This window comes from Drosophila tropicalis, unplaced genomic scaffold (assembly GCF_018151085.1).
Source record: "Drosophila tropicalis isolate 14030-0801.00 unplaced genomic scaffold, ASM1815108v1 contig_979, whole genome shotgun sequence".
Classification (NCBI taxonomy): Eukaryota; Metazoa; Arthropoda; class Insecta; order Diptera; family Drosophilidae; genus Drosophila; species Drosophila tropicalis.
Window position 1 is genome coordinate 3,322,630 of NW_027173482.1, and position 25,425 is coordinate 3,348,054.

General features: G+C 36.9%; 1 protein-coding gene across 1 annotated transcript in view; it reads right to left on the reverse strand.

Moving 5' to 3' along the window:
- Positions 1-24,230, reverse strand: part of LOC137586292 (BOS complex subunit NCLN) — a 192,668-nt gene extending 168,438 nt beyond the window's left edge. Inside the window, exon 1 of the mRNA XM_068302301.1 lies at positions 24,002-24,230. Coding sequence (XP_068158402.1) covers positions 24,002-24,212 — 211 coding nt within the window. The 5' untranslated portion in view covers positions 24,213-24,230. The remainder of the gene's footprint in view (positions 1-24,001) is intronic.
- Positions 24,231-25,425: the final 1,195 nt, after the last annotated feature.

Consider the following 25,425-nt stretch of genomic DNA (forward strand, 5'->3'; position numbering starts at 1 on the left):
GAGTCAATTGTTTTCGATCCGTCACTGTAAAGCCAGGTCCAGTTGGGGACTTTTTCCGTTTCGGCAGCTAGCATTTGCTGAAATACATTTTTTGGTGTTTTTGATTTTTTTAATAAGTTGAGAGACGTGTTCACGGTGTGGCCCAGAAGTTGCCAAGGAGGAGATGGGCTGATTTTGTTCCAACGATTTGGCATATCCAGTTGATATTTTTTTGAAGAAACTGGAACATCTGCGTATAGTAGACATGACTTTGAAACTTCGTCGCTGTTTAACCGTTGTATTGAAGTCTTTTAGCAGAATTTGGTTGGTCGAGCAGAGAATTTTAGGTATAAGCTTAAAAGTCAGTTGCGCGGCTCTCGTCTGTACTTCAGGAAGCCCAGCTTCCGCTAAAAGGCATTTCGTCGGAGTTGTGGGGGAGGCGCCAATGCTACGCCGTACTGCTGCATGGTATGCGGGGGAGAACAATTTGATGCCAACATCAAACGGCGCACACCATCCATAGATTGCCAGCCCATAGTCGATTTTGGCCAGTATTAGGGCTCTTGTCGCATGAATTAGAGATGTTGGATGGACAAGAGAGCGCTTAGACCCAAGAAACTTAATGATATTAAGGCGCTTGTTAAGGCTATCTCTAAGATTAACACAATGTTGCTTAAAATGTAAGTCGACTGTCGAGCGTAAGACCGAGAACTTTAAGACTAGATGTATATTCTAATGTTGTGTTATTTACAGTTAGAGTTGGATATGTACAACGATGTTTTTTACAAATATGAAATAATTTACATTTGTTTAAGGCAAGAGTGGCCCCTGAGAAATTACCCCATTCAACGATATATATATGAGTATTTGTTTAAAAGTAAGAAATAGTGAATTTGTATTTTTGCAGTTGCTGTATATTATAGCATCATCCGCGTAAACGGAGAGTGGTATTTTATTGTGTTTTAGTATTATATTGTCTAGGGAGTGGAAGGCAATCATGAACAATACCACTGAGAGTGGTGATCCTTGTGGAATGCCGTTGTGTAATGTATAGAAATTAGTTAAAGTATTATTAACTCTAACACGGATGGATCGCTTGGTCATGAAAGCCTTCACTAGGTAGAAGGTCTTAGGACCTACCCCCCACCGGGAAAGTTGCTCCAGTACGGTGTGCACACCAACGCGATCAAAAGCTCTTTAAAAATCAGTAGCCAGAATGGTTACATGATTTTTGGTGGAAAGAGCATCTGACGCGTAATGATGGATATGCAATAGTGAGTCCATGGTACTGTGTTGTTGTTTGAATGCAGTTTGGTTGGGGCTGATAAGTTTATTTTTGGTAATAAACCACAAGATCCTTTTGGCAAGAATTTTTTCCAGTGTTTTGCTCAAGCAAGAGAGTAGGGATATGGGACGGAAGGATGATAATTCGTGGGAAGGTTTGTTTGGCTTAGGGATTGGGATTATTATGGCCGTTCTCCATGTATGCGGATAGTTCCCTGGATCTAACATTTTGTTGTAAATTTCTAGCTTTCTATCTTTGCTTTCCTTCTATTGGCAAGTTTCGAAGCATAGGTTATGAGATGCGGTCATAACCAAGAGATTTGCCCTTAGCGTGCTGCAGGGCTGACTCTAGCTCAATCCATGTGATCTGAGCATCAAGATACTTAGCATCTGCGGAAATGTGATTGGGCGAGTATGCTAGAGAGAGGAAGTTTTCTTTATTTACTTTATACACATTAGAGAAGTTTTCATCGCTGGAATAATTGGACCACATAGCTCCAAAAGCATTACCAATATCAACCGAATTTTGTAGCTCAACATTATTATCTCTGATGGATTTAAGAGGCCCTGGGAAAATTCCGACTAATTTGTTTATATCCGCCCATATTTTTTTTGTTGTGGAAAGTGGGTTAATGTTAGAAGTAAAATTGCAAAAAGAATCTCGTTTAGCTCTAATAGCTTCTCTTTTAAACAGGGCTCTCGCTTTTTAGTAGGCTACTAAATTGGTGGAGTTTCGAATGGTTTTATAGTTATGCCAGAGAGTCTGCTTTTGTTTTCTTAGATCTTGGAGACTTGGGCTGAACCAAACAGGGTTTCTTATCTGTTTTTTAGGATTGCTTTGTGGAATGGATACGTTGGCTGCTGTTTTTATGCTTTTCGTAATTCTGGCAACGAAGAGGTTCAAGTCGTTGGTCGAAGGGAACTGGAAGTGTTTTTTACAAACCGATTGGAAGATATTCCAGTTGGCGTAGTCAGTTTTGAACCTAATTATAGGTGGAACCTTTTCGGTTTTTAAATGAGTCAGAAGGTTAATAGTAATAGGAAAATGATCGCTCCCGTGTAAATTTGGGGAAATGGACCATTTGCTGTATGGTAGGTACTAGCGATACGGAAGTCATACTCAGATCAATGTTAGTAAAAGAGTTGTGAGTTGAATGGTGGGTGGCAGAGCCGTCATTTAAAATAGCTAAGTTTGTTTTGACTATGAGATCTTCAACTTGATAACCTTTGGGATTGTGAGAGCTGGACCCCCAAAGAGGACTCCAAGCGTTGAAGTCCCCGACATAGACTATAGGCTTAAGAGCTGACTCTACAATATTTATTAAATCTTAGGCTATTAGTCTTTGGTTGGGGGGTATATAGGAATTAAATATTATAATATTAGGGTGGGATAAAACCTCGATGCCCATGGAGCAAGTGGACGAGATTATGTTGAGAGTTTTGTGTGGGATGTTTTGACGTATAAGTATACCCACGCCATGCTTCGCATGGTGATTGGGAGAGTTATTGAGAAAATAACAAATAAATGGTTTGGGAGTTGCAACATTAGTATTGTTAGATTTGATATTAGTCTCTTGTAGGCGTATAATATCCGGTTTTGCTTGTTTAATTAATAATACTAGATCGATGTAATTGTTGAAATAACCGTTTTTATTCCATTGCAGAATTGTAAGGGTCATTATTTGGAAGGCGTAAAGTGGATGCTATATGCAGTGGAAAAAGTTTATATCTAATTACGTATCAGAGTCCTCCATAGACTCTTCTGATGTGGTGTTATATTCTTTTTGAGTTAAATTTGTGGAGGTAGTTGGGACGTTTGTGTTAGAGAATTTGGTAATTTTGTTAGTTTGGGGTTGTTTTAAATATTCAGTGGTTTTAGGCGAGCAGCCCATTTGTTATTTTCGTGTTGTTTTTGCTGATAAGACAGCGGCATAGATGTGTTTGATGATGTTGTTGTTGTTGTTGTTGTTGTTCCTTCATTTGTGACAGTAATTGTCTTATCTTTGATTAGTTTGTTGTGATTTGGGCTTGAGTTGTAGTTTTTGTTGTTATTTTGATCAGATGTTTTTTCGTTTCTATTGTGTCCAGCCATCGTCACTGCAGCGTAGGAAGAAGGGTTGGATTGCTTTGTTGTTGTTGCATTGAAGATTAACTTAGCTTCGCGCATTGTACATTTTTTTGCTGTCTTAATTTTCAAAATTTCTCTTTGCTGCTGATATTTGGGGCATTGGCGAGAGTAAGATGGGTGATCTTCTGAGCAGTTGACGCATTTCGTTTGTGTGCAGTTATCAGGCGAATGGGGAGGTAAAGCGCAATTACCACAAAGTGGTTCATTATTGCAGTGTTCAGCTGTATGGCCAAGCAGCTGGCAAGTTTTACACCTCATTGGGTTTGGTATATACTCCCGTACTTTTACCGAATGCCATGCAATGTCGATTTTGCTAGGAAGATTGTATAAATCAAATGTAACCAGAATGACTCCGGAGGGTTTAGTGCCAGTATCCGTGGTTTTGGTGAATTTGAAAATATCAATGACTTTTTGGGATCGCAGTTCTTCTATAATATCTTCGTTGGAAATGTCGGAGGTACGGGGCGTATATTGTGCCTTTTTTCACCTTTCAGCATCAGCAGGTTGCCGTAACGCAAGTTAGTGATGGAGATGTTTTTAGATATTAGTCGTAGGGCGTTGTACACGGCAATACAGGAGAAATCTGAGATTTTTTTTTTCATTGTTCTTTTATGCGATTACGATGTATTTTGGGTTTTCGAGGGTTATTGTTGGAAGTTCGGGGAAGGTCAAGTCGATTTTTTGTCTCTTTTTTTTTCGCCGGGGGGCTATCAAAAAGCAACGCAAACTGATTGCCCCTCAGAATAGGGGACCGAGGGGGGAGACCCCATAGTCTTATGAAATAAGCTTTAGTTATGAGCTAAAACACAACTGCACTCACGAAAGAATGTATGAAAGCAAATAATATTAGACCACCTGTGTCGCGAAAGAAATACACCGATTAGACTCTGCTGATACAAAAACTGACGTCTGCCCGCAAAGAGAGCTAGTCGAAGACTGTAAAATATATAAAAAGATTACAAACATATTGTACCACTTAGTTAGAATACATTTACATAAACATTTATACATAAGCAGACCGCTTCTCTGTCGGCGTCACTGGCAGCGTAGCTGCGCGGTCTTTAACTGTACAAGCCAATTATGTATGGAATTAAGAACGATGAGAAAACTGAAAAGACAAAGCGAAGACGTGCCTTGTCAGAAATTTAAATAAAATACTAAGTGGAAAAATAAAATAAATAAAAAAAACTAAACCAAGATCAAAGTCTTTGGAGTTTAATCAATCACACTTAAAGACTACCACTGCAATCTTCGGATAAAATATAAACCAATCTATTGGAACTTTACATTGCACACAACAAACAAGTGGACACACATAATCTGGATTGAAGAAAACGAGAAGTAGTAGAAGTGATGAGCAATGCCAAAACGTAGCGAAGTTAAAAACGGCTAAAAGATAGGAGAGCCGAACTCCAGAGAAGACGTGCCCGGCGGAGTGCCCTAGGCCTTTGGACTATCCATACTGCGAGTGCACCTCTATTAAGAGGACCGACACCGGAGCCCCAACAGCCTGTAGCAAGACCAGCACCGGCAACGTCTAGCGCGACAAGCTAGATTCTGGAAGCAGTAGGACCGGTAGTGCTACAAAGGGCGATTAAATACATACATCATAAACTAAAATTGTTAAAAAAAATGTTTCACCGTTGATAATTGCGTTGCTCAGTCTAGAGTATGGCCCGTAAAGCCATTCGCCGCATTTTCAGGAGATCACTGCGTTTATCGAATAGGGAAAATTAGGAAAGACCAAATAAGAACATACAAATAAAATGAAAAAAAAAAAAAAAAACATATATATATTCTTTCAAAACATATATAATTAAACTAGCTGACCTGGCAAACGTTGTTTTGCCTTTTTCGAATATCTAATATCTAAGTTACTATAAGTGTATGGGGATGAAGTTATAGTCGAAAACGTTATAAACAACTGAAGTACGATTTATTTATTGTTAAAAATGACAGTTAATAAAAATACAGATTATTCGCTAAGCTCAATAGAGTGCACAATATTTTTTGTTAGGCCATCTTTAGCCAATATAAACAAACTTGATGGTTTCCCGACGCGAGAACATGCCACATATAGTTGTCCGTGGGAAAAGCATGGTGTTTCCAAATCTAAACCACATACAGACAACGTTTGGCCTTGCGACTTATTGATTGTCATCGCGAATGCCAATCTAATTGGGAATTGAATGCGTTTGAATTCAATTGGCACATCTGTAGGAATCATGGGGATTCGTGGCAACAATATATTTTCACTTTGAAACTTGCCATTTAAAATGGTGGCCTCAATCACGTTCTTCATTAATTTTTTAATAACCAATCCGTGTGGGTTCAAGTTACGGAGCAAAATCACTGGAGATCCTACTTTCAATTGTAAGTGGTGAGGTGGCATGCCTGGCAAATCCAAGGAATTCAAAAATTCTACTGGGTAATTTACAGCTTCGATAGTATTGCAAACTGTATCAACAGATTTGTATGACACAGAGTCTGTTGGCAACAATTGTTGTTTTTTGAAATTTAATCCATGAACGTCCACATTTTTCGCTGCTAAAATGGCTCTTTCTGCCAGCCACTCAAGATTTATATATTGTGTGTGTACATCGGGAAATATACAGTCGATGAGAACATCTTGCGAGTGGACGATTGTGCAAAAACCGGTTGGTAATTTTATTGATCCAGTATTTTCATGTACGGCAACTTTCCCATTGCCAATATCTAATAGCTGTTTCGAAAAAGTTTCGGCGGATGGATCCTGAAGCGTTTGAACGCGCATGTTCACCGTCAGTTGTACTCGTTCAACATTACGCCACAGTCGGGACGATTTTAGGCAAGCATTAATTTCATCAGCGTATGTTGATCGTGGAATAACGGGAAGTGTTTGCCTGAAATCACCTGAAAGGAGTAACAAAGTGCCTCCAAATAGTTTGTCGTTGTTTTTTATATCTTTCATTGTCCTATCCAATGCCTCCGCGAATGCTTATGTGCCATGGTGCATTCATCCCAGATAATAATTTTACACTGTTTCAGCACAGTGGCCATGGATGTTTGTTTTTTAATGTTACAAACTGCATCTGGGTTATTTTGAATATTCAGTGGCAGCTTAAATGCCGAATGAGCTGTTCTGCCTCCATCTAATAAAGTAGCTGCAATGCCAGATGATGCAACAGCTAATGCGATGCCTTTTTTTGCTCGTATCTCGGCAAGAAGTAACGAAATAAGGAATGTTTTGCCAGTTCCTCCTGGTGCATCCAAAAAAAAGAGTCCCCCTTGTCCTGCCGAAACTCCCTCCATAATGCGGTCGTAAATTACTTTTTGTGCATCATTTAATAGTGGAACATTGCGAGTAACAATCGCTGCCATTTCAATAGAATTGTACTGCAGTTCACGATTCATATCTGTGTCAATTAAATGAGATGCACTTCGATTTGGTGAGCTCATACCGAAATGACTGATTGGTAAATTCGCAATGACAATGCAAAGATCCTCAATAGCAATCAATGCTTCATTGTACATTTCGTCACTGAATGATATCGTAAGGTCGTTCCGTCTTGTACGATGTTGATACAATATATCATCAGTCATTGAATCTTTGTGATTATCCCACAAAATTTGTGCTCGGGCCGGGAAACATGTAGTCAGTACAATAGCAAATAGTAATCGAATTTGTATTCCTGTGCAGTTTAATGCTGCTTCAGCAAGCATACTGTCCCAATGATTGTCGTCTTCTAGCAAGCCTAGTGCAAGACATGCATCTTTATACGTTGGATACTGTTGTCCGTTTACTTCACGTATAGCTTGAAATGACAATGGTCCGGTGACATTAACCAACAACAGTCGTAGATAAAAGCATTCGGTCTGCCTTGGATGGACTGTATATACACGACCCAAATTATTTGACTTAAATAAGCCGGGGCACGCCTCAACTGGTGTGCCTTGCTTGCGGGGCATCCAATTTTTTCGATTGAGCCCATGTAAAATATTGAGGTATTTCTGAATACTTCAGTGTTTGTGCGAAGGCACCAAAAGCATCTGCACGATTACACAATGCAAAAAATTCGGTGAGCGTAGTTTTTGGTGGATTTACAACTTGATGAAGCGCTGTTTCGTTCGTGAAAAATACGCGCTGACCGTTTTCAAGGTGGACAGCTAAATGCATAACTGCTGGATCTCGTTCATGAATCGGGAAACCGAAGATACGACAGACAGCTTCATTGGAGCTGATATACCGGCCAATTTGGTAATTCGTTATTTCGTCATTTTGATTTAACGGATTTTTGATTTTCAATTCTAAGTACAGCCATATCACTTCCTTTATTTACATACTTGCAAATATACTTAATGCTCTTCACCGAACTGCAGAACTCAACATTTATATGAGCACTGTATGTTTTGCTCAGTAGAGGTGAATATGGCACCACCCACCGATTATCAATATCAATATCTACGTTGTTGATAGTTTTAATGAATGATTGTCCGCCATTTTCGGTACTCCTTCGACGATATATTGGATATCCGTCTACATTTGTAACCGTATCGTTGATGAAATCTTTAGGAAAACGCTTTGTACATTTTCCGTCTACCATGCAAGGCGATGAACGATTCAGATCTCCGCAAGGGCCATGAATCATGTTTGCAGTAACAATATCAAACAGTAATTGATCAGTGGATGGATCTGGAATCTCTGCAGAAATTAAACTATCGATGTCATCAGGGCGTATTTTATGGATAAACCAAATCAAGATGTGAGCATGAGGTAATCCTCGCTTTTGCCACTCAACCGAATACATCCAACAACGTGTAGGGCCAAATACATGCAATTTTGTAATAAAGCTTATTAGAGACTTTAATTTTTGTTTGAACACACGTGCTGTAATGTCATGACGATGTATTGCACTTTGACCAGGTAATAATAACGATGTAATTTCCTGCACATGTAAAAGTAATAAAAAAGCACGGTCGTCCATATTCACGTACGAAGGTCATAGCATCCTGTATGTATTGTTGCATGTGCCGTGGACTACCTATGTACGATGATGGTAGGATGACAGAGTTACCGATTTCGGCAGTATCAGCGTTGCTGGCAATAGCTTCTCGCAAGTGAATGTATTCTTCCGCACGCAGCTTCTGTTGGTTAAATCGCAAGTATCGTAGTCGTTCACTCTCTATCTTGACGTACATATCGACCATAAATTGTTGGCAAAGCTCACGACATCGTAGAATGATATTATCCTGACCACGTCTAATCATCAACCGAAACGAATAGAAATCCTTTGAGCTAATATTCTTGTTTGTTTCGGTTCCTATAATAGTATATCCATGTATTAATTGAAGAGTTTTCATATTCTTAATGAATGAATTACCTGTTACCGGATCTCGTTGCTTAAGGTTTATGCAATATCCGTCTTGTCCCTTCCAAAAAATGAGTGGATATTGGAGAGCATCATATAAACGATGGGTATCAGGAATGGACTGAAGAGAATTATTTCTTCTTCGAATCACGATTTGTCGCGTAGCTGTATGGTCGCCAACCATGATTCCAGCCACGTCGTCAACAACAGGTGCGTTGAATCGACGTATATGCCCTCCAGCTGGTGTTCTATCAGGATTGATGAAAATAGCGTGATTGTCACTTTGTAGCTTATGCATATGTGATTTGAATAATTTCAACAATTCGTTGTGCTCATTTAACAGAGCGTGAATTGAGGTGATTATAGTTGCAACGTGTATTCACGCGATTGGCGAGTGCCCGTTCGGAGTCCTCGCCACCCATAAAGTAAATTTGTAAAAATTTATAAGGTTCGTTTGGCATTGGTAGTAATGAGCCGACTTTGTGGTAAATTTGGCCTTTGATTTTGAATGTGGAATTAAATTGTTGACCATTTGCAGCAGTATTTTTAACTATTTCCGTTGCTCCGAACGATGTCATTTGAAAACATGAATTGAATTGCCGAATTGAACGCAAGAACAGCGAAGAATTTGGATCAGTACTCATCTCGTACCTCTGTGATGCACGTTACTGCGCCATTCTTACACGGACATCTGCATTACTTTGTTGCCTTTCTGCATCTGATCTTATTGCTCTTCTATCTTGCATGCCTCTAGATCTGTTTGTTTGACGACTCAAATTAGCCCCCCTGCGTGTTCGTGGCATTGTTTTAATAAATCAAGTTGGAAAACTGATTGGTGTATAACGTGTATTATTTTCTTGATCAATAATTAGCGCAGCGAGTTCGGTCGCACTCGAGTTGTAACAACGACTGAACTCGAGACGCACAATTCTTGTGCGCGCCTTCCACTGAACCACACTCGGCGACAGCGACAGAACTCTGGCGCCCCGCTAAAACGGTTCTTCTTAAACCACAAATGCGCCGCCATAATCATGAAATTACTATTATTGTGAAATACCCGAAAACACAAACACACTCTCACACTCACGCACCGACATATATGTATTTTGCTCATAACATGAGAACACTGAAAGCTGAGTGAAAAATTGTGAGAGGACAACGCATGCGACAGAAGCCGATTTTTGCATTCTTCTTTCTGTCGCATCCGCAAACGTTTCTTGCTTGTATGCAAGTATTAGTGTGTTAAACAAATAAACATTTATTAAAATTATTTAATTATTTATTATTTGGGTATAAAAAATAGATGTTGGCCGATTCTCAGTCCTACACGATATGCATAAAAATTTCGTGAGAATCGGTCGAGCCGTTTCGGAGTAGTTTGGTAACAAACACCACACTCGAGAATTTTATATATATAAATATATGGTTTTCCTAAAGAGGAAAAAAAGATATAGTGAGTTAAAAGCAACGTACTTTTTTATTTGAATAAAAACTTAAAACTGAGTTACAAAAATGTCTCATGGTTATATTTATAGGCTAAATTTGTGAGCCCTTTAGTGGCGTTATTGATATTCATGCGATTTGATTGGCCTGAATTTAAATGATGAATTAGCGTTCTTACTCTTTTGGTTTTTAGGGGGACAATTATTATTGCAAGTGTCCAATTGTTTATAAAAACGGATGTTTACTTTAACGTTATGAATTTTAGGGGGCGAAAAATTTATATGTTATTGGGTATCGGAGTTGGATATATAGAAAGAAAACAGCTCGTCCTCAGGCGGATACATTGGGATATAGCGAGGGGTTTTTCTCAGCTGTATAAATTTTTTTTCAATAATTAGGGTTTCAATTTTTTCTGTGGGAGTTTGATTGTCATTTGATCGAAAATGCTTTATTATTAATTTTTGTGGCATTGCCTTAAACTTATAGATTTAGTATGTAATGTAGTAAGTACAAAAGTGGTTAATGTAATTGTTTGAAATACAGTATAATTTTTGGTGGTTATGTTTAAATGAATGTAAATAAATTTTTTTTATTTTTGTAAAATAAATAATGGAAATTATAATTAAAAAAAATAATCGCTTATGATTGGAAAGAGAATCGCTTATGACTCAAATAATGACTCAAAAAAGAGTCGCGCATGAATGAAAATGCATAGCAAATAGGATTCGCGTATGATTGAAAATGCGACTTAAATATGATTCGAATGTGATTAAAGAAAGGGGTCATAAGCGACTCATCAAGAAGAGTCGCGGCTAGTTTTTAATGTTGAGAGTAGCATAATGCACAAAAAAGTCATCTTGAGTTGTCGACCTGTAATTAATTAATTGTCGTATTTGCTTTTATTAACTTTCTTTTTCTTCTTGAATTTTGACTTGTAGTGTGTGACTTTTTGTCCTATATTTCTTTCTTCAAAATGTTTCTCGTCTAACTGATTTATTTCTCCTGTCTTTTTAAATGGATTTGTCGTTTTTGACTTTACTAAAGGTCCTTGTTTAAATCTAGTATCGATTTCGAAGTTGTGTCTTTCTTCATTTAAATTGTTTATTTGATGAATTTTTTCATTTGGGTATTATAGTCGGGGGATCCTGCATAGATAAAAATGTCCGCTGGTGTTCGGTTAGTTGTTTTATGTCTCGTCTTATGGTTGTATACGTAGAGAATTTTTTCAAATTTGGTTAATTTATCTTCAATGTCATTTTCACTATTTATAATTCTGAGTTTTTCATTTACTGTTTTATGAAATCTTTCTATATCTGAAATGCCGTTTTTACTTAATGTGATTTCTAATTTTACATTTTCTTCTTGTAGCCAATTTTTAAGTGCTATACACAGAAATGCTGAATCTTTGTCTGATTTTATTTCTATTCGTTTGCCCATTTCAGTGAAGACTTTCATAATTGGTCTCTTGGCTTTTAACCAATCTCTAGACTTTTATTCTACAAGTGTTGCAAATTTGGAGTAAATGTTAATGCATGAAAGGAATTGTAAATTGTCGATCATGTAAAAGTCCATGACGTATTTTTCTCTGATATTAAAAGTTTCCGGTGTTATTTCAAAAGTTAAGTTTGTATTTCTATTTTCTGTCTGCGAATTAGGTTTTGAAAATCGGGAACATAATATTTTTCTTTAAACAAATTAATCGTTTTTTATATTCCTGGATGTAATAATGCTTTATGTTGTTTTAGGATTATTTCTTTAAATTGTGCAAACGTGTGAAGGTCCTCTAACTTTATGCTAGATTTCGATTTTTGTATTTGCATTCGATTGTATTATTTCAATAAAAGCTTGTTGGGAAAATCTTGTTCAATATGAAAGTGTTCTTACTGCAAAGATATCTTACGATTATCCCTTGCGTATTGGTCATTTCTTTGTATGTTATTCTTATGTTCGTTTTATAAAAATAAATTGTTGTTTCTGCATTGTCTTCTGAACTTCTAATGAATCCTATTTGCCTGTTGAAATAATTAATGGGTTTTTATACTATTGGAATGTAATTTTCATTATCCTCATGAGCACTATGTATTGTGGCTGCTGTGCTTTCTGTTGATCCTAAAAAGTTTTCATCTATTTTAATTTTGGAAAGGTCATCTGCTACGTGATTTTCTTAGTCAGTTAAATATTCAATTTTGTAATCAATTTTGTAATTTTCCATCTTTGAAGTTTCATATTTGAATCTTTTATATTGTTGAGCCACACTAAAGGCTTATAGTCGCTTAGAATCTCGAACTTTCTACCGAAAAGGTATGGCCTAAAATATTTGGTTGCCCATACAATAGATAGTAATTCCTTTTCTATTTCTGAATAATTAAGTTCGTTTTCGTTAAGTGTTCTACTACCATAAGAAATAGGTCTGTGCAAAGTTTGGTTTGAATTTCCGGAAGAATTCGCATAATCCTAAGAATGATTTAATTTCCTTTGGGGGATTTAGGGATCGAAAATTTTTGAATTGCTTTGACTTTATCTGGGTTGGGTTTTATACCCTCTGTTGTTATTATATGACCAAGGAATGCTGTTTCCTATTTCAGAGATGCGCATTTGCGAATTGGAGTTTAAGATTAGCTTCTGTTAGTTTGTGAAATACCTTTCTAAGTGATAGTATGTGTTTCTACAATGAAGTGGATTACACTATAATGTCATCCTGATAAACAAGGCAATTCTTATAAATAAGGTCTTCCAAAAGATTACTCATGCATCTTTGGAATGTTGCCGGGGCATTTTTAAGACCAAATGGCATACGTGTGTATTCGTAGTGGCCATGTTTAGAGAAAGCTGTTTTTGCAATAGATTCAGGACCCATTTGAATTTGATGAAATCCCTTAGCTAAATCAATGGTGGTGAGGTATTGGCATTTTCCCCATTTTTGTCGAAAATTTCATCCATGACTGGAATTGGGAATTTGTCATCTATTGTGACTTCATTTCGATAGTCAATGACTAATCTGAATTTTTGTTTGTTGGAAGCATCCCCCTTTTTTTTGGAACGATCCAAATGGGTGAACAGTAGGGTGAGTTCGATCTTCGAATGATACCCTGTTCAATCGTTTCATTTATCTGTTTGTTGATTTCTATATCAAATGTTTGGGGATATTTGTATGGGTCCTCATGTTTTGTATGAATAGAGTAAGCACACTAAAGCTATTAAACTCGTGAAAGTCAAATTTTCACCTTCGCGGTACTGAATGTCACTAAATTCGTACAAGACTTTTTTAAGTTTTTGAGTTTCTTCGTTGTTTAAATGGTCGAGTCTATACTCATTGCTTTCTATTATTTCATTATTAATCGCAAAATTTTTTCTGGGTCTGTGGGTGGGTCCAAACATTCTATGTCATGTTCTTCTTCTATTTCTTCAACATCTCTAAAATAAAATGTATAATTTCCTAATTTTGCGAATTCTTCTTCATAATTTATTTGTGCTTTGCAGGCTTTTAGGAAAGTTCTGCCTATCAGCATGTTGTATTTATTTATGGATATAAAATTTTTGTTGTGTTGGACAAAGTTTGCTGGGTGCAAGGGAAATAATTTCTTTTAATTCTACTTCTCCTTCAATCATGTAAATTTCGGAATCTCCTAAATAGGTTTTGAAATTAAAAATGTTTTCGGACATTATATTAATTGAAGAGCCTGAGTCTCAAAGGTTTATTGTTCATCATTATTCTGATGAAGGACTTGTCCCTATCTCTTCTTCCGATTGATCCGAGGCATTCTGATGAAAATTTTCGGATGTGTTCATTTGGCTAATTCCACTATTACTTTCTCTTTGCCTTTTTGTAGGCTGGTTTGCTACATTATTTTTTGGATATTTATATTGCTGTTGATAATTCATTGGATTTTGAGCGCTGTCAATATTTAATTTTTGCTGAAATTCTTGGAAAAGTTTTTGGTTTTGTGTTGTATCGGATTGTTTTGTTTGAGACGGAGATGTACTATTGGGTAAAAAGCGTTTTCCACCTTTTTATACCCTTGCAGAAGGTATTATAAAATTGGTCAGATATTTGTAACGCACAGAGGGAGACGTTTCCGACCCCATAAAGTATATATATTCTTGATCAGCATGAGAAGCTGAGTCGATATAGCCATGTCCGTCTGTCCGTCCGTCCGTCTGTGCAAATCAACTTCACGCCGCCATCTTAAGAGCTATCGGGATGAAACTTGGTATTTGAGATAGTTATAGCCCGGAGCAGATAAAGTATGAAAATTTTCAGGATCGGACCGCTATATCATACAGCTCTAGAAGAAATGTTTTCATAAACATTGGAGTATCCCAGTTAAATTTACTACTATGATAGAATTGGATATAAGAACTCAGATTCCAAAATTTTAAACTGATCGAATAAATAGAACACAAGTTACGGTCAATATAAATCGGTTCAACCACTGCCGGCAGCGCTGCTTGCTGCCTACTACGTCATCATCATATTAACAGAGCACATGCATACACACACAGACGCAACGCTACATGAACTGTATGTGAATGCGTGCCGTGCGTTGCTTAGGGAAAGATGGAAAAGGAAGAAAAAATTGTAGTAAAAAGAGTAATAATGTTTTGTTTGTGTATTGATGAATTGAGTTGCAGGGAAAGAAATTTCAACAAGTAAAAATATTATTGCCAAAGACTGCAAGAGTATAAAAACTTCGGCATAGCCGAAGTTAGCTTCATTCATATTTGATTTTGATTTTGGCTTTGATTTGAATTTCTGATTTCTGTTATATTATTTTCGTATAACCCTTCTCTTTGAGCTACTTAAATTTTTGATTATTACATCTTTTACAGTGTTATTTAAAGCATTTGTATAAAGAATAGTGTTATTTGCGTCGTTTTCCAGACTTAGTTTGTTTGTGATAATATAGGATTTATCTTTTAATTTTGTTACAAACTCACGAAGGTTTCCTGTATAGCTGGGGTTGTAGAGGCGTCGAAGAAGTTTCTCACAGGGGGTCTGCGTCTTCAATTCATTGATGAGGAGTGACCTTAGTTCCGGCCAGGTGTTGGCTTGTCCAATTGTCCAATTTGTGAGAGCCGTTGTGCCTCTCCAGTAAGCTGCATCTCGATTGCACTGAACAATATGTTATGTTTCCTTACATCATGGGTTGGATATACATAAGTGCATAATGAAATCTATCCTCCTTATGAATGACGTCAGATTCTCTGGTGCTCCATCATAGTTTACCACCTGTCTTAACGAAAACAGAGCTTGGGGTTCGGTGAGTTCTACAGACATTTTGTTTCTTCTTTCTTTTTTTTTTTTTTTAGTGGTGTTTTGTTTTTTTGATTTTCTGGGCTTTATTGATGTTTTGTTTTGTTGATTTTCTGGGTTTTTTGTGGTGTTTTGTTTTGTTGATTTTCTGGGTTTTTTGTGTTGTTTTGTTTTGTTAATTTTCTGGGTTTTTGTTATGTTTTGTTTTGATTTTTGGTTTTTTGTTCGCACACAAGTTGGCGTTTTTATTCCTCAATTGGATTTAATGGTTGTAACACACAGTTAATATTTTCGCGCACAGTTGGCGTAAATATTTTTTTTTCACTGTTGTACACTTTTGAGCACTACCCGTAAGTTCTTGATGTCGGATCGGAGTTTTGTAGTGATTATTCACTAATTCCATGTAACACACGGATAATAATTCTGTGTGTAACACGGATAGAATAACTAGTTTACTTTTACCGATCCTACCGACTGCACCAATTAAATATCTGGTTTTCCCAAAGAGGAAAAAAAGGATATTGTGAGTTAAAAGCAACGTACTTTATTATTTGAATGAAAACTCAAAACTGCAATTTGATTGGCCCGAATTTAAATGCGGAATTAGCGATCTCACGCTTTTGGTTTTTAGGGGGACAATTATTATTGCAAGTGTCCAATTGTTTATAAAAAAGGATGTTTACATTAACCTTAATCAATTTTAGGGGAATTTTATCGATAAATTTTTATGTTATTTTGGGTATTGGAGTTGGATATATGAATATATAAACATTTTTATATATGTATATAAATAACTAAATTGTTGATTTTTTGCGACCTTTTATTGTTAAATGTATGTTTTGCCGGCTCGAGGTCAAATTTTCTTTTGTGAATAAAACAAAATAATAATATTTTGTGTTGTGTATGTGAAATATATCGGAAAAGAACAACACAAAATATTATTATTTTGTTTTATTCACAAAAGAAAATTTGACCTCGAGCCGGCAAAACATACATTTATAAATAACTAAAAAATATATTCTTATAAAAATATGACACTAAAAAAAAAACCAGAGGGCCGGGGTTTTTGTAACCTTGCAACTTTTTTTGTAACTCTTTCCTTATCTATTAGCCATCAATGTGGAGGAATTTTTTATCCAAAAAGGCTTATGCTTACGAAAGAATGGCCTACAATCATAGGAAATAACGAAGATATTGGTCAAAGCCACTGTTTTTCAACGATTGTTCCTATGGGAGCTATATGATATAGTCACCCGATCTTGATCAAATTTGGCACAGTAATTTATAGGCGTAATAACCTGTATAATATTAAGTTTCACGACAATAGAAGTTATTGAGAAAAGTCACTGTTCGTGACTTTGGCGTTTGTATGGGTGCTATATGATATAGTGGCCCGATCCGGCTGAATCCGAGATATACAACCCCTGCATTATATACAAGCCTACGTGCAAAATCTCTCAGCTCTGTAGCTCTTACGGTCTAGCAGGAGTTTGCGTTGATCCAGACGGATCGTCTCGTCGTGCTGATCAAGAATATATATAGTTTGTATGTTCGGAGATGCTTCGTTCTATGCGTTCTACGCTGAACAAGAATCTAATAACCATAATAATCGGATTTTTAAAATGCCCGGCAAAAGATTGAGATACCTAGACAACGACCCTAACCATAAGGAGTACAATGTCCGGTCTTGGCTTCTTGACAACTGTGGCAGTTTTTTGATACCGAAAACATTTCTACGAGTTCTGGAACAGATTTACCCAATTGACGATTCTATAAAATCAATTGGACCACTTGGACCTTGAAGTGGTCCAATTGATTTTATAGAATCGTCAATTGGGTAAATCTGTTCCAGAACTCGTAGAAATGTTTTCGGTATCAAAAAAACTGCCACAGTTGTCAAGAAGCCAAGACCGGACATTGTACTCCTTACGGTTAGGGTCGTTGTATAGGTAAAATTTTAAATTTGCCTTATTGTCGCTTAGGAATCCAAATTTTATGGCACTTTGTGCAAAATATGCTTCCGATATTTCCAGATACTGCTCGGCGTTCATGGTATTATCAATAAAGTTCATCGACTCCTCGACTGCATATACACCCCCAAACCATCACGGAAAGTTTTCCAAACTTCACAGTCGGAACAATATGCCGCTCTTGCACTGCAGGGCATGGTTTTCGCCATACTCTGGGTGATCCATAATTAAAGTACAGCATAACCTTTGTTAATAAACTCTCAAATAACTATGCCGAAGTTTATATAACCTTGCAATCCTTGACAATAATAATTTTACATTTTCATATAGCGTTGCGTCTGTGTGTGTGTATGCATGTACTCTGTTGATGACGTATGACAGAGCGGAGATTATTATATTGACTGTAACTTGTGTTATATTTATCCGATAAGATTCAAATTTTGGGATCTGGGGTTTTACATCCAATATTATCACATATGTAAATTTCATAGCGATACTCCAATTTTTATGAAAATGTTTGTTCTGGAGCTACATGTGTATATGATTTAGTAGTCCGATCCTGATAATTCTCATACTTGATCTGCTCCAGATAATAAAAAGCACAGATTCAGCCCGATAGCTCTTAAGGTGGCTGAGTAATACACATACGGACCGACAGACGGACATGGCTATATCGACTCAGCTTCTCATGCTGATCAAGAATATATATACTTTATGGGGTCGGAAACGTCTCCTTCTGTGCGTTACAAACATCTGACCAATTTTATAATATCCTCTGCAAGGGTATAAAAACGAATAGACGAATAGAACGAATAGAAAAAAATAGACGAAGGGTGAGAATTTTTCATTTCGTAAAATTGACAGAAAAATTGGTAGATCGGACAAAGTCATTCGAAACTTGTATAAAAATCAGTCAGAATATGGACAAAACAGAACAGGTGGACCGAAATCCAAAATAAATTCGCGCGCCCAGCGTCTTCTAAAGCGTGCTGCAAGCAACTCCTTGCTTACAGCTAATGAGTTAGCTGCTGAAGTGTCCCGCCAAGAGACAATATATCAACTGATTGGAAAAAGGTACTGGATTTGTTTTCTTATAAAAAGATACTAATTTTATATTTTAAATAATTTTTTCGGATGAGAAAAAATTTAGTTTGGATGGTCCGGACGGATTCTCATATTATTGGAGAGATTTAAGAAAAGAACCTGTTTATTTCTCGAAGAGAAATTTCGGTGGAGGATCTCTCATGGAATGACTGCTTTCTGTGAGTCAGGATGCTTGGAGATTGCATTTCCAAGCACTCATATGAACTCCATATATCGATTTACTAAAAATTATTCTTCTACCGTTACTTCGGGCACAACGGGAAGATTCATTTGTATTCCAGCAGGATAACGCATCAATGCATGTTAGTCGGGAGACCCGGTCATGGCTTGATGAGAATGGAATTACACCATTGAGAACTTGTGGGCTTTTCTAGTGCGTAGAATTTATGCCCGTTACACTAAATTTAGCAATGTTAATAAACTGGCTATTATTAAAGAATGGGACAATATCTCCCAATTAGATATAAGTAATTTGATTAACTCCATGCCAAATCGTATTATTGAGCTTATTTCAGCTGAAGGTGGGTTTACTCATTATTAATATAAGTAGGTTGTTATAAATTTGTTAATATGTCTATTCGTTTTTGAGTAATAAGAAAAAACAGGGTGCACCAGAGTTTAGCGCCATACCAGTAGCGAAGGTAAAGCGCTTTTCAACATTAATGGAAGACAGTAGGGGCATATTGTTCCGACTGTAAAGTTTGGAAAACTTTGTCTGTTTTAGTCCGAGCTACTTCAAATTCACACAATATTCTTCAAATTCTAAGAATTAAAAAAATTTTAAAACCCTACTCCCCCCTTAATGTACTGTGAAAATGTGCCAACATTTGTGTGACGTAAAGGTGTGCCTATTTTTATACTTTTGCAGAGGGTATTATAAAATTGGTCAGATGTTTGTAACGCAGAGAAGGAGACGTTTCCGACCCCATAAAGTATATATATTCTTGATCAGCATGAAAAGCTGAGTTGATATAGCCATGTCCGTCCGTCGGTGCGTATGCGTTTTACTCAGCCATCTTAAGAGCTATCGGGATGAAATTTTTTGGGGTCTTTTTATTACCCGATTGAGATAAAGTATAAAAATTGTCAGGATATCACATAGCTCTAGAAGAAACATTTTCATAAAAATTGGAGTATCTCCATGAAATTTACTAGGATGATAGTATTGGCTATAAAAACTCAGATTCCAAAATTTCAATCGGATCGGATAAATAGAACACATGTTACAGTCAATATAAATCGGTTCAAACGCTGACAGCAGCGCTCCTTGCTGCCTACATCGTCATACCCCTTCAGTACCAAATTGTCGCCGCCGACAATGTCGACGAATTGTCCGAGCCACCGAAGTCGGCAGAGAAAAATTCTGCTGGCGCTTTTCATTCTGAGGGTAGCCGACGACACCCGAGCAAAATAATTTCGTTTTTCGAAACTCAATCGTTTTTTAGAGCACGCAGTAAAAAAAAATTGTTTGATTTATTATAGATACAAATAAAGGTAAGTGCTATTTAATATTATGTTTAATATACCAAATAGTGAATAGTAATTTTGTTGGCATAGTTCAATAAATAAGCAAAAATTAATATTATTCATAATTGAATGCAAATCATAACTCAAACTCGAGAAAGTGAGTGAAATATATGAAAACAGAGAGCGAAAGAAAAACAAAGTATTTTGCCAACAAAATCAAATGCAAGTTCGACCCCGGGCCGTGCCAAAATAATACTTTTTTTTTATTTTGTAATAATTTAATTTTTTTTTCTTAAAATAAAACAACATTAACAACTGATTGGGATATAATTGACTTGAAGAACAGCACTACGTCGGGAAAGTCAAAAAATCCATGTATGAAAATCACAAAGTTTTAACTCTTTTTTATATTAACAGAAGAGAGAGTTGTCTCCAGCCATTTAAGATAACTCTTTTTATACCCTTGCAGAGGGTATTATAAAATTGGTCAGATGTTTGTAACGCACAGAAGGAGACGTTTCCGACCCCATAAAGTATATATATTCTTGATCAGCATGAGAAGCTAAGTCGATATAGCCATGTCCGTCTGTCCGTCTGTCCGTCGGTGCGTACGCGTTTTACTCAGCCATCTTAAGAGCTATCGGGATGAAATTTTTTTGGGAGCTTTTTTTTACCCGGGTGAGATAAAGTATGAAAATCTTTGGGATCGGACTACTATATCATATAACTCTGGAACAAAAATTTTTGCAAAAATTGGAGTATCCCCATGAAATTTACCAATATAATAGAATTTGATATAAAATCTCAGATCCCAAAATTTGACCCTGATCGGATAAATAGAACACAAGTTACAGTCTATATAAATCGGTTCAATCGCTGCCGGCAGCTCTGCTTGCTGCCTACTACGTCATCATCAAATCAACAGAGCACATGCATACACACACAGACGCAACGCTACATAAACTGTATGTGTATGCGTGCGTTGCTTTGCTTAGGGAATGAGGGAAGAAGAAGAACAAATTGTACATAGTATGAAGAGTAAAATTGTTTTGTTTGTATATTAATGAATTGAGTTGCAGAAAACAAATTTTGACATGTGAAATTATTATTGTCAAGGACTGCAAGGGTATATAAACTTCGGCATAGCCGAATTTAACTTCTTTGATATTTTTATATTAACAGATATCTCAAATGGCTGGAGACAACTCTCTCTTCTGAAAAGCCAACCCGCATATGAAAAACCAAAAGTAGTGCCTTAGAACCTAACTAAAGGTTTTAAACATTTTACTCGGTAAGTAAGTACATTAATTATTGATAGCAAAAGCGTTAGTTTTGATATTATAATTCATTTCATTTCTAATAATATCTGCATTTTTATATTCCAGAAGCAGTTCAAAACACTTCCCCGGGGCAGTCAGAATGGGACAATACGGACAACAACCCAAAAGCAGAAAATTAAAGCAACAGCTGCCAAATTAGCCTAATAATAGATAAATAAAAAAAAAATTAATTAAATTATTTTATATTTTTTTATGTAATTTATGTCCCTCTAGTCCCTAGGACAAAATAGGGACATTGTCTCTCTAGTCCATGGGACAATCTTGGGAAAATGTCACTCTATGGAAATTGTCCTTCCAGTCCCTAGGACAAACTATCGATATTGTCCCTATCGTCCCTAGGACAACCTAGCAACATTGTCTCTCCAGTCGCCGGCGACCAGGGCGAAAATTTCCAGTACCGGCGAGTAATACGGTAATACGGACAATTGTCGCTCAATTGTCCCGTGCACAGGGACAAAAGCGACAAAACGGCGAGGGGAGTGTCGCCAGTGTGTTCCCGGGGACAAGCGACATGTCCCCGGGGAATCCCCGGCGACTGGTACTGAAGGGACGTCATCAAAAGGGGGACATTGACTCTCTAGTCCATGGGACAATCTTGGGAAAATGTCACTCTATGGAAATTGTCCTTCCAGTCCCTAGGACAAACTATCGATATTGTCCCTATCGTCCCTAGGACAACCTAGCAACATTGTCTCTCCAGTCGCCGGCGACCAGGGCGAAAATTTCCAGTACCGGCGAGTAATACGGTAATACGGACAATTGTCGCTCAATTGTCCCGTGCACAGGGACAAAAGCGACAAAACGGCGAGGGGAGTGTCGCCAGTTTGTTCCCGGGGACAAGCGACATGTCCCCGGGGAATCCCCGGCGACTGGTACTGAAGGGACGTCATCAAAAGAGCACATGCATACACACACAGACGCAACGCTACATAAACTATATGTATGTAAGTGTTTGCGTGCGTTGGTTTGCTTAGGGAGTGAGGGAAGGAGAAAAACAAATTGTAGTACGTCATACAAATAATTATATGTGCATTATTTCTTTTGTCTTGTTTTACTGTTATAAGTTAGTTTTTGAAAGTTTGACGAATGCACAATTATCATGGTATTCTTTGTGCTTGCCATGCGTATAAAATTTTGTCATTCTAATCTCTTTCGTGGTACCATTACTGCAAAATGATTTGGTTCATCGGGTTCTGCGTAGTAAATAATTATATGTGCAAAACACTTGTGGCTGATCATTCGTATGTAAAGTGTTGCTGTTGAAGACTTATTTCTGAAAATTTGCTTAAATCTCTATTGTAAGTATATAATTAATTTAAATTTATAAATAAAAAACCTTAATTAGTACATAATATATATTGTTGTCAGGCTAAAATGCCTCGTGGTACAAGTTTGTCCAATTACGAGCAGGGAATTATCCTCGGCATGCATGAAAGCGGCTCCAAGATCTTTGAGATAGCAAGCAGACTTAACAGGCATAGAAACTGCATAAGTAGCTTCCTGAAAAACCCATCGAAATATGGTGCTACTCGACGCAGCGGACGCAAGACCAACATTGACGATCGATGCAAACGGCAGATTCGACGTCTTGCAGTCGAGGATACGATGAGCAGCGGTCAAATAAGGGCTCACTTGGATCTTCAAATAACAAGGACTAAAATCGTTCAGATTCTAAACGAAAATCGTTTCGTTAAACATACCTCAATGGTCCCTAAACCAAAGCTTCTGGAGCGGCATATTAAGGCTCGTTTAGAATTTGCCAATAGATACCGATTCTGGGATAAGAAATGGCCCAACATCATCTTTAGCGACGAAAAAAATTTAATTTAGATGGCCCAGACAATTGCAAAAAATATTGGAGAGATACGCGCCAAGAACGACTATCTTGTTACAAGCGAGGTTTTGGCGGCGGCACCTTGATGGTATGGGCCGCGTTCTGCTATTTAGGAAAGACGCCTATGTGCTTCATATCTACTCGAATGAATGCCAATATGTACATACATATGTAGAACTTCTAGACGGTGTTTTGGAAGACTTCGCTAGAAATCTTAACTATAATTTTAAATTTTTTATTTTAGTTGAAATGAAGTTTTCATTTTTATTTTATTTTTCTATCTTACATCATTCCGTAAATAAAATCACATTATCAGAAATAATTTAAAAATACTATACGACTTTTTATTTGCAAAAAATATGATGCACATACATATGTACATATAATTATTTGCATGACGTATGAAGAGTAAAATTGTTTTGTTTGTGTATTTATGAATTGAATTGCAGAAAACAAATTTTGAAAATGTAAATTTATTATTGTCAAGGACTGCAAGGGTATATAAACTTCGGCATAGCCGAATTTATGTAACTTCTTTGATATTTTAGTTTATTGAACATAACTGCGAAAGAATGTTATGAATATAAATTTTTATCTGTAAATTAAATCATTTAAACCATATTCTATACAACTGCATTTTTATTTTGGGAAGCCGACAAATAAAACAGAACTTGCATGGGATGAAGGGTAACAATTTAAAGTGTGCCAATGCTCACTATGTACATAGGTATGTACATATGTATGTACGTACATACATACGTATGTACATATTATGCTTTATGAATGAATTCGTGCAATACTAAATAGTTTAGTGCAGCAGTGTATAAAACACACCTAACTTTGTACATACCAAATTGATCACCATTAAGGTCAAACTTGACCATAGACTTAACCTGAAATTCGCCACCAATTCCTGCAACTGGCGAACACATTGCAAGCAGTGCTATAAACAGGCAGTATGAAACCGCTGTTCGAAAAATGAATGCTTCACTACACATGATTAAAACCGTAAACTTTGTCACTTTAGTTTGAATATGGTCTATAATACTTGTAACATCCATGTGCAGGAATTTCACACATAAAAATATGAACATTTCGATAACTCCACTGAAAATTTGTAAACATTTCTTTTCCACAAATTTGTAAACATTTCTTTTCCACACCTAAAGCCTGATTCCCACTGACGCCCATCAATGTTCCACCATCTCCGTGTATGTATACATTTCAGTGTGCTTTACACTGCGAAAAATGAAAAGTGCATAAAATATGGCTCCATCGCTCAAACCAGCAAAATCGATGACCTGCCGCAAGAAAATAAATGAGAAAACAACCTCCAAATTAATTGTTTCATTTGCATTTATCCAACAACGCGACATAGATGCGCTCGCGACGAAATGCTGCAACAGAAGAGAAGTGCCCGCACGGACTATTGGTGCCTACGCCTGGTGTAAGCAAAGCGTAAATTTGTAGGTTTTTAAACGTACAGTAGCGTGCAAACGTGAGTACATTTCCAAGTTTCTAACTTAATATTGCACAGAATTTTTAATTTTGATGCCATATAGAACACAAAAATTCTTTTAGCACAAGGACATTAAACTAAAAACCTAACCTAACTCGCATGAACTCACTTTTGCTCTATTATAAATGAATTATATCTACCGAATTAGCCGATATTTTTGAAAAAACGCAAATTTTAGGATGTTGATCCCACTAAAGTTTTTTAGTTTTATATAAAACTAACAAAATAAAAATACTATATAAAAATTTTAATCTGATCGGGTACATAGAACACAAGTTACAGTCAATGTATGTATGTATATCGGCTCTGCTCCCAGCTCTGTCAGCAGCGCTGCCTGGAGCCCATACATGCACACACAGACGCAACGGTACATAAACTGTTTTTTTTTTTTTTTTATTCATTTATTAAGAAATAGAAATAGAAATAGAAATACATATGTACAAGAAGAAAAAAGAAAATTTGGAAAAAAGGTTTGCGAGGGGAAGTAGCTCGTGTGGTACTGCCAGCGAGGGTATTGCTTCACACAAGCGTCCTTCCACCCGCTTCCTGTTCTCAGGTTCGACTCAGCTGCTCCACTCTGCGGAGCTCGGTCATGGCGATGGCCGCGAACTTGTTGAATGCCTCCCAGTTTTCCCTGCGACGAATAATCATTGGGACCAAGTTGGATACTGTAATTTGCTCCCCGAGTTCCGCCTCGAGGTGTTCTCGCTCGATGTAGAAGCGTCCGCATCTAAAGAGGACGTGTTCAGCCGTCT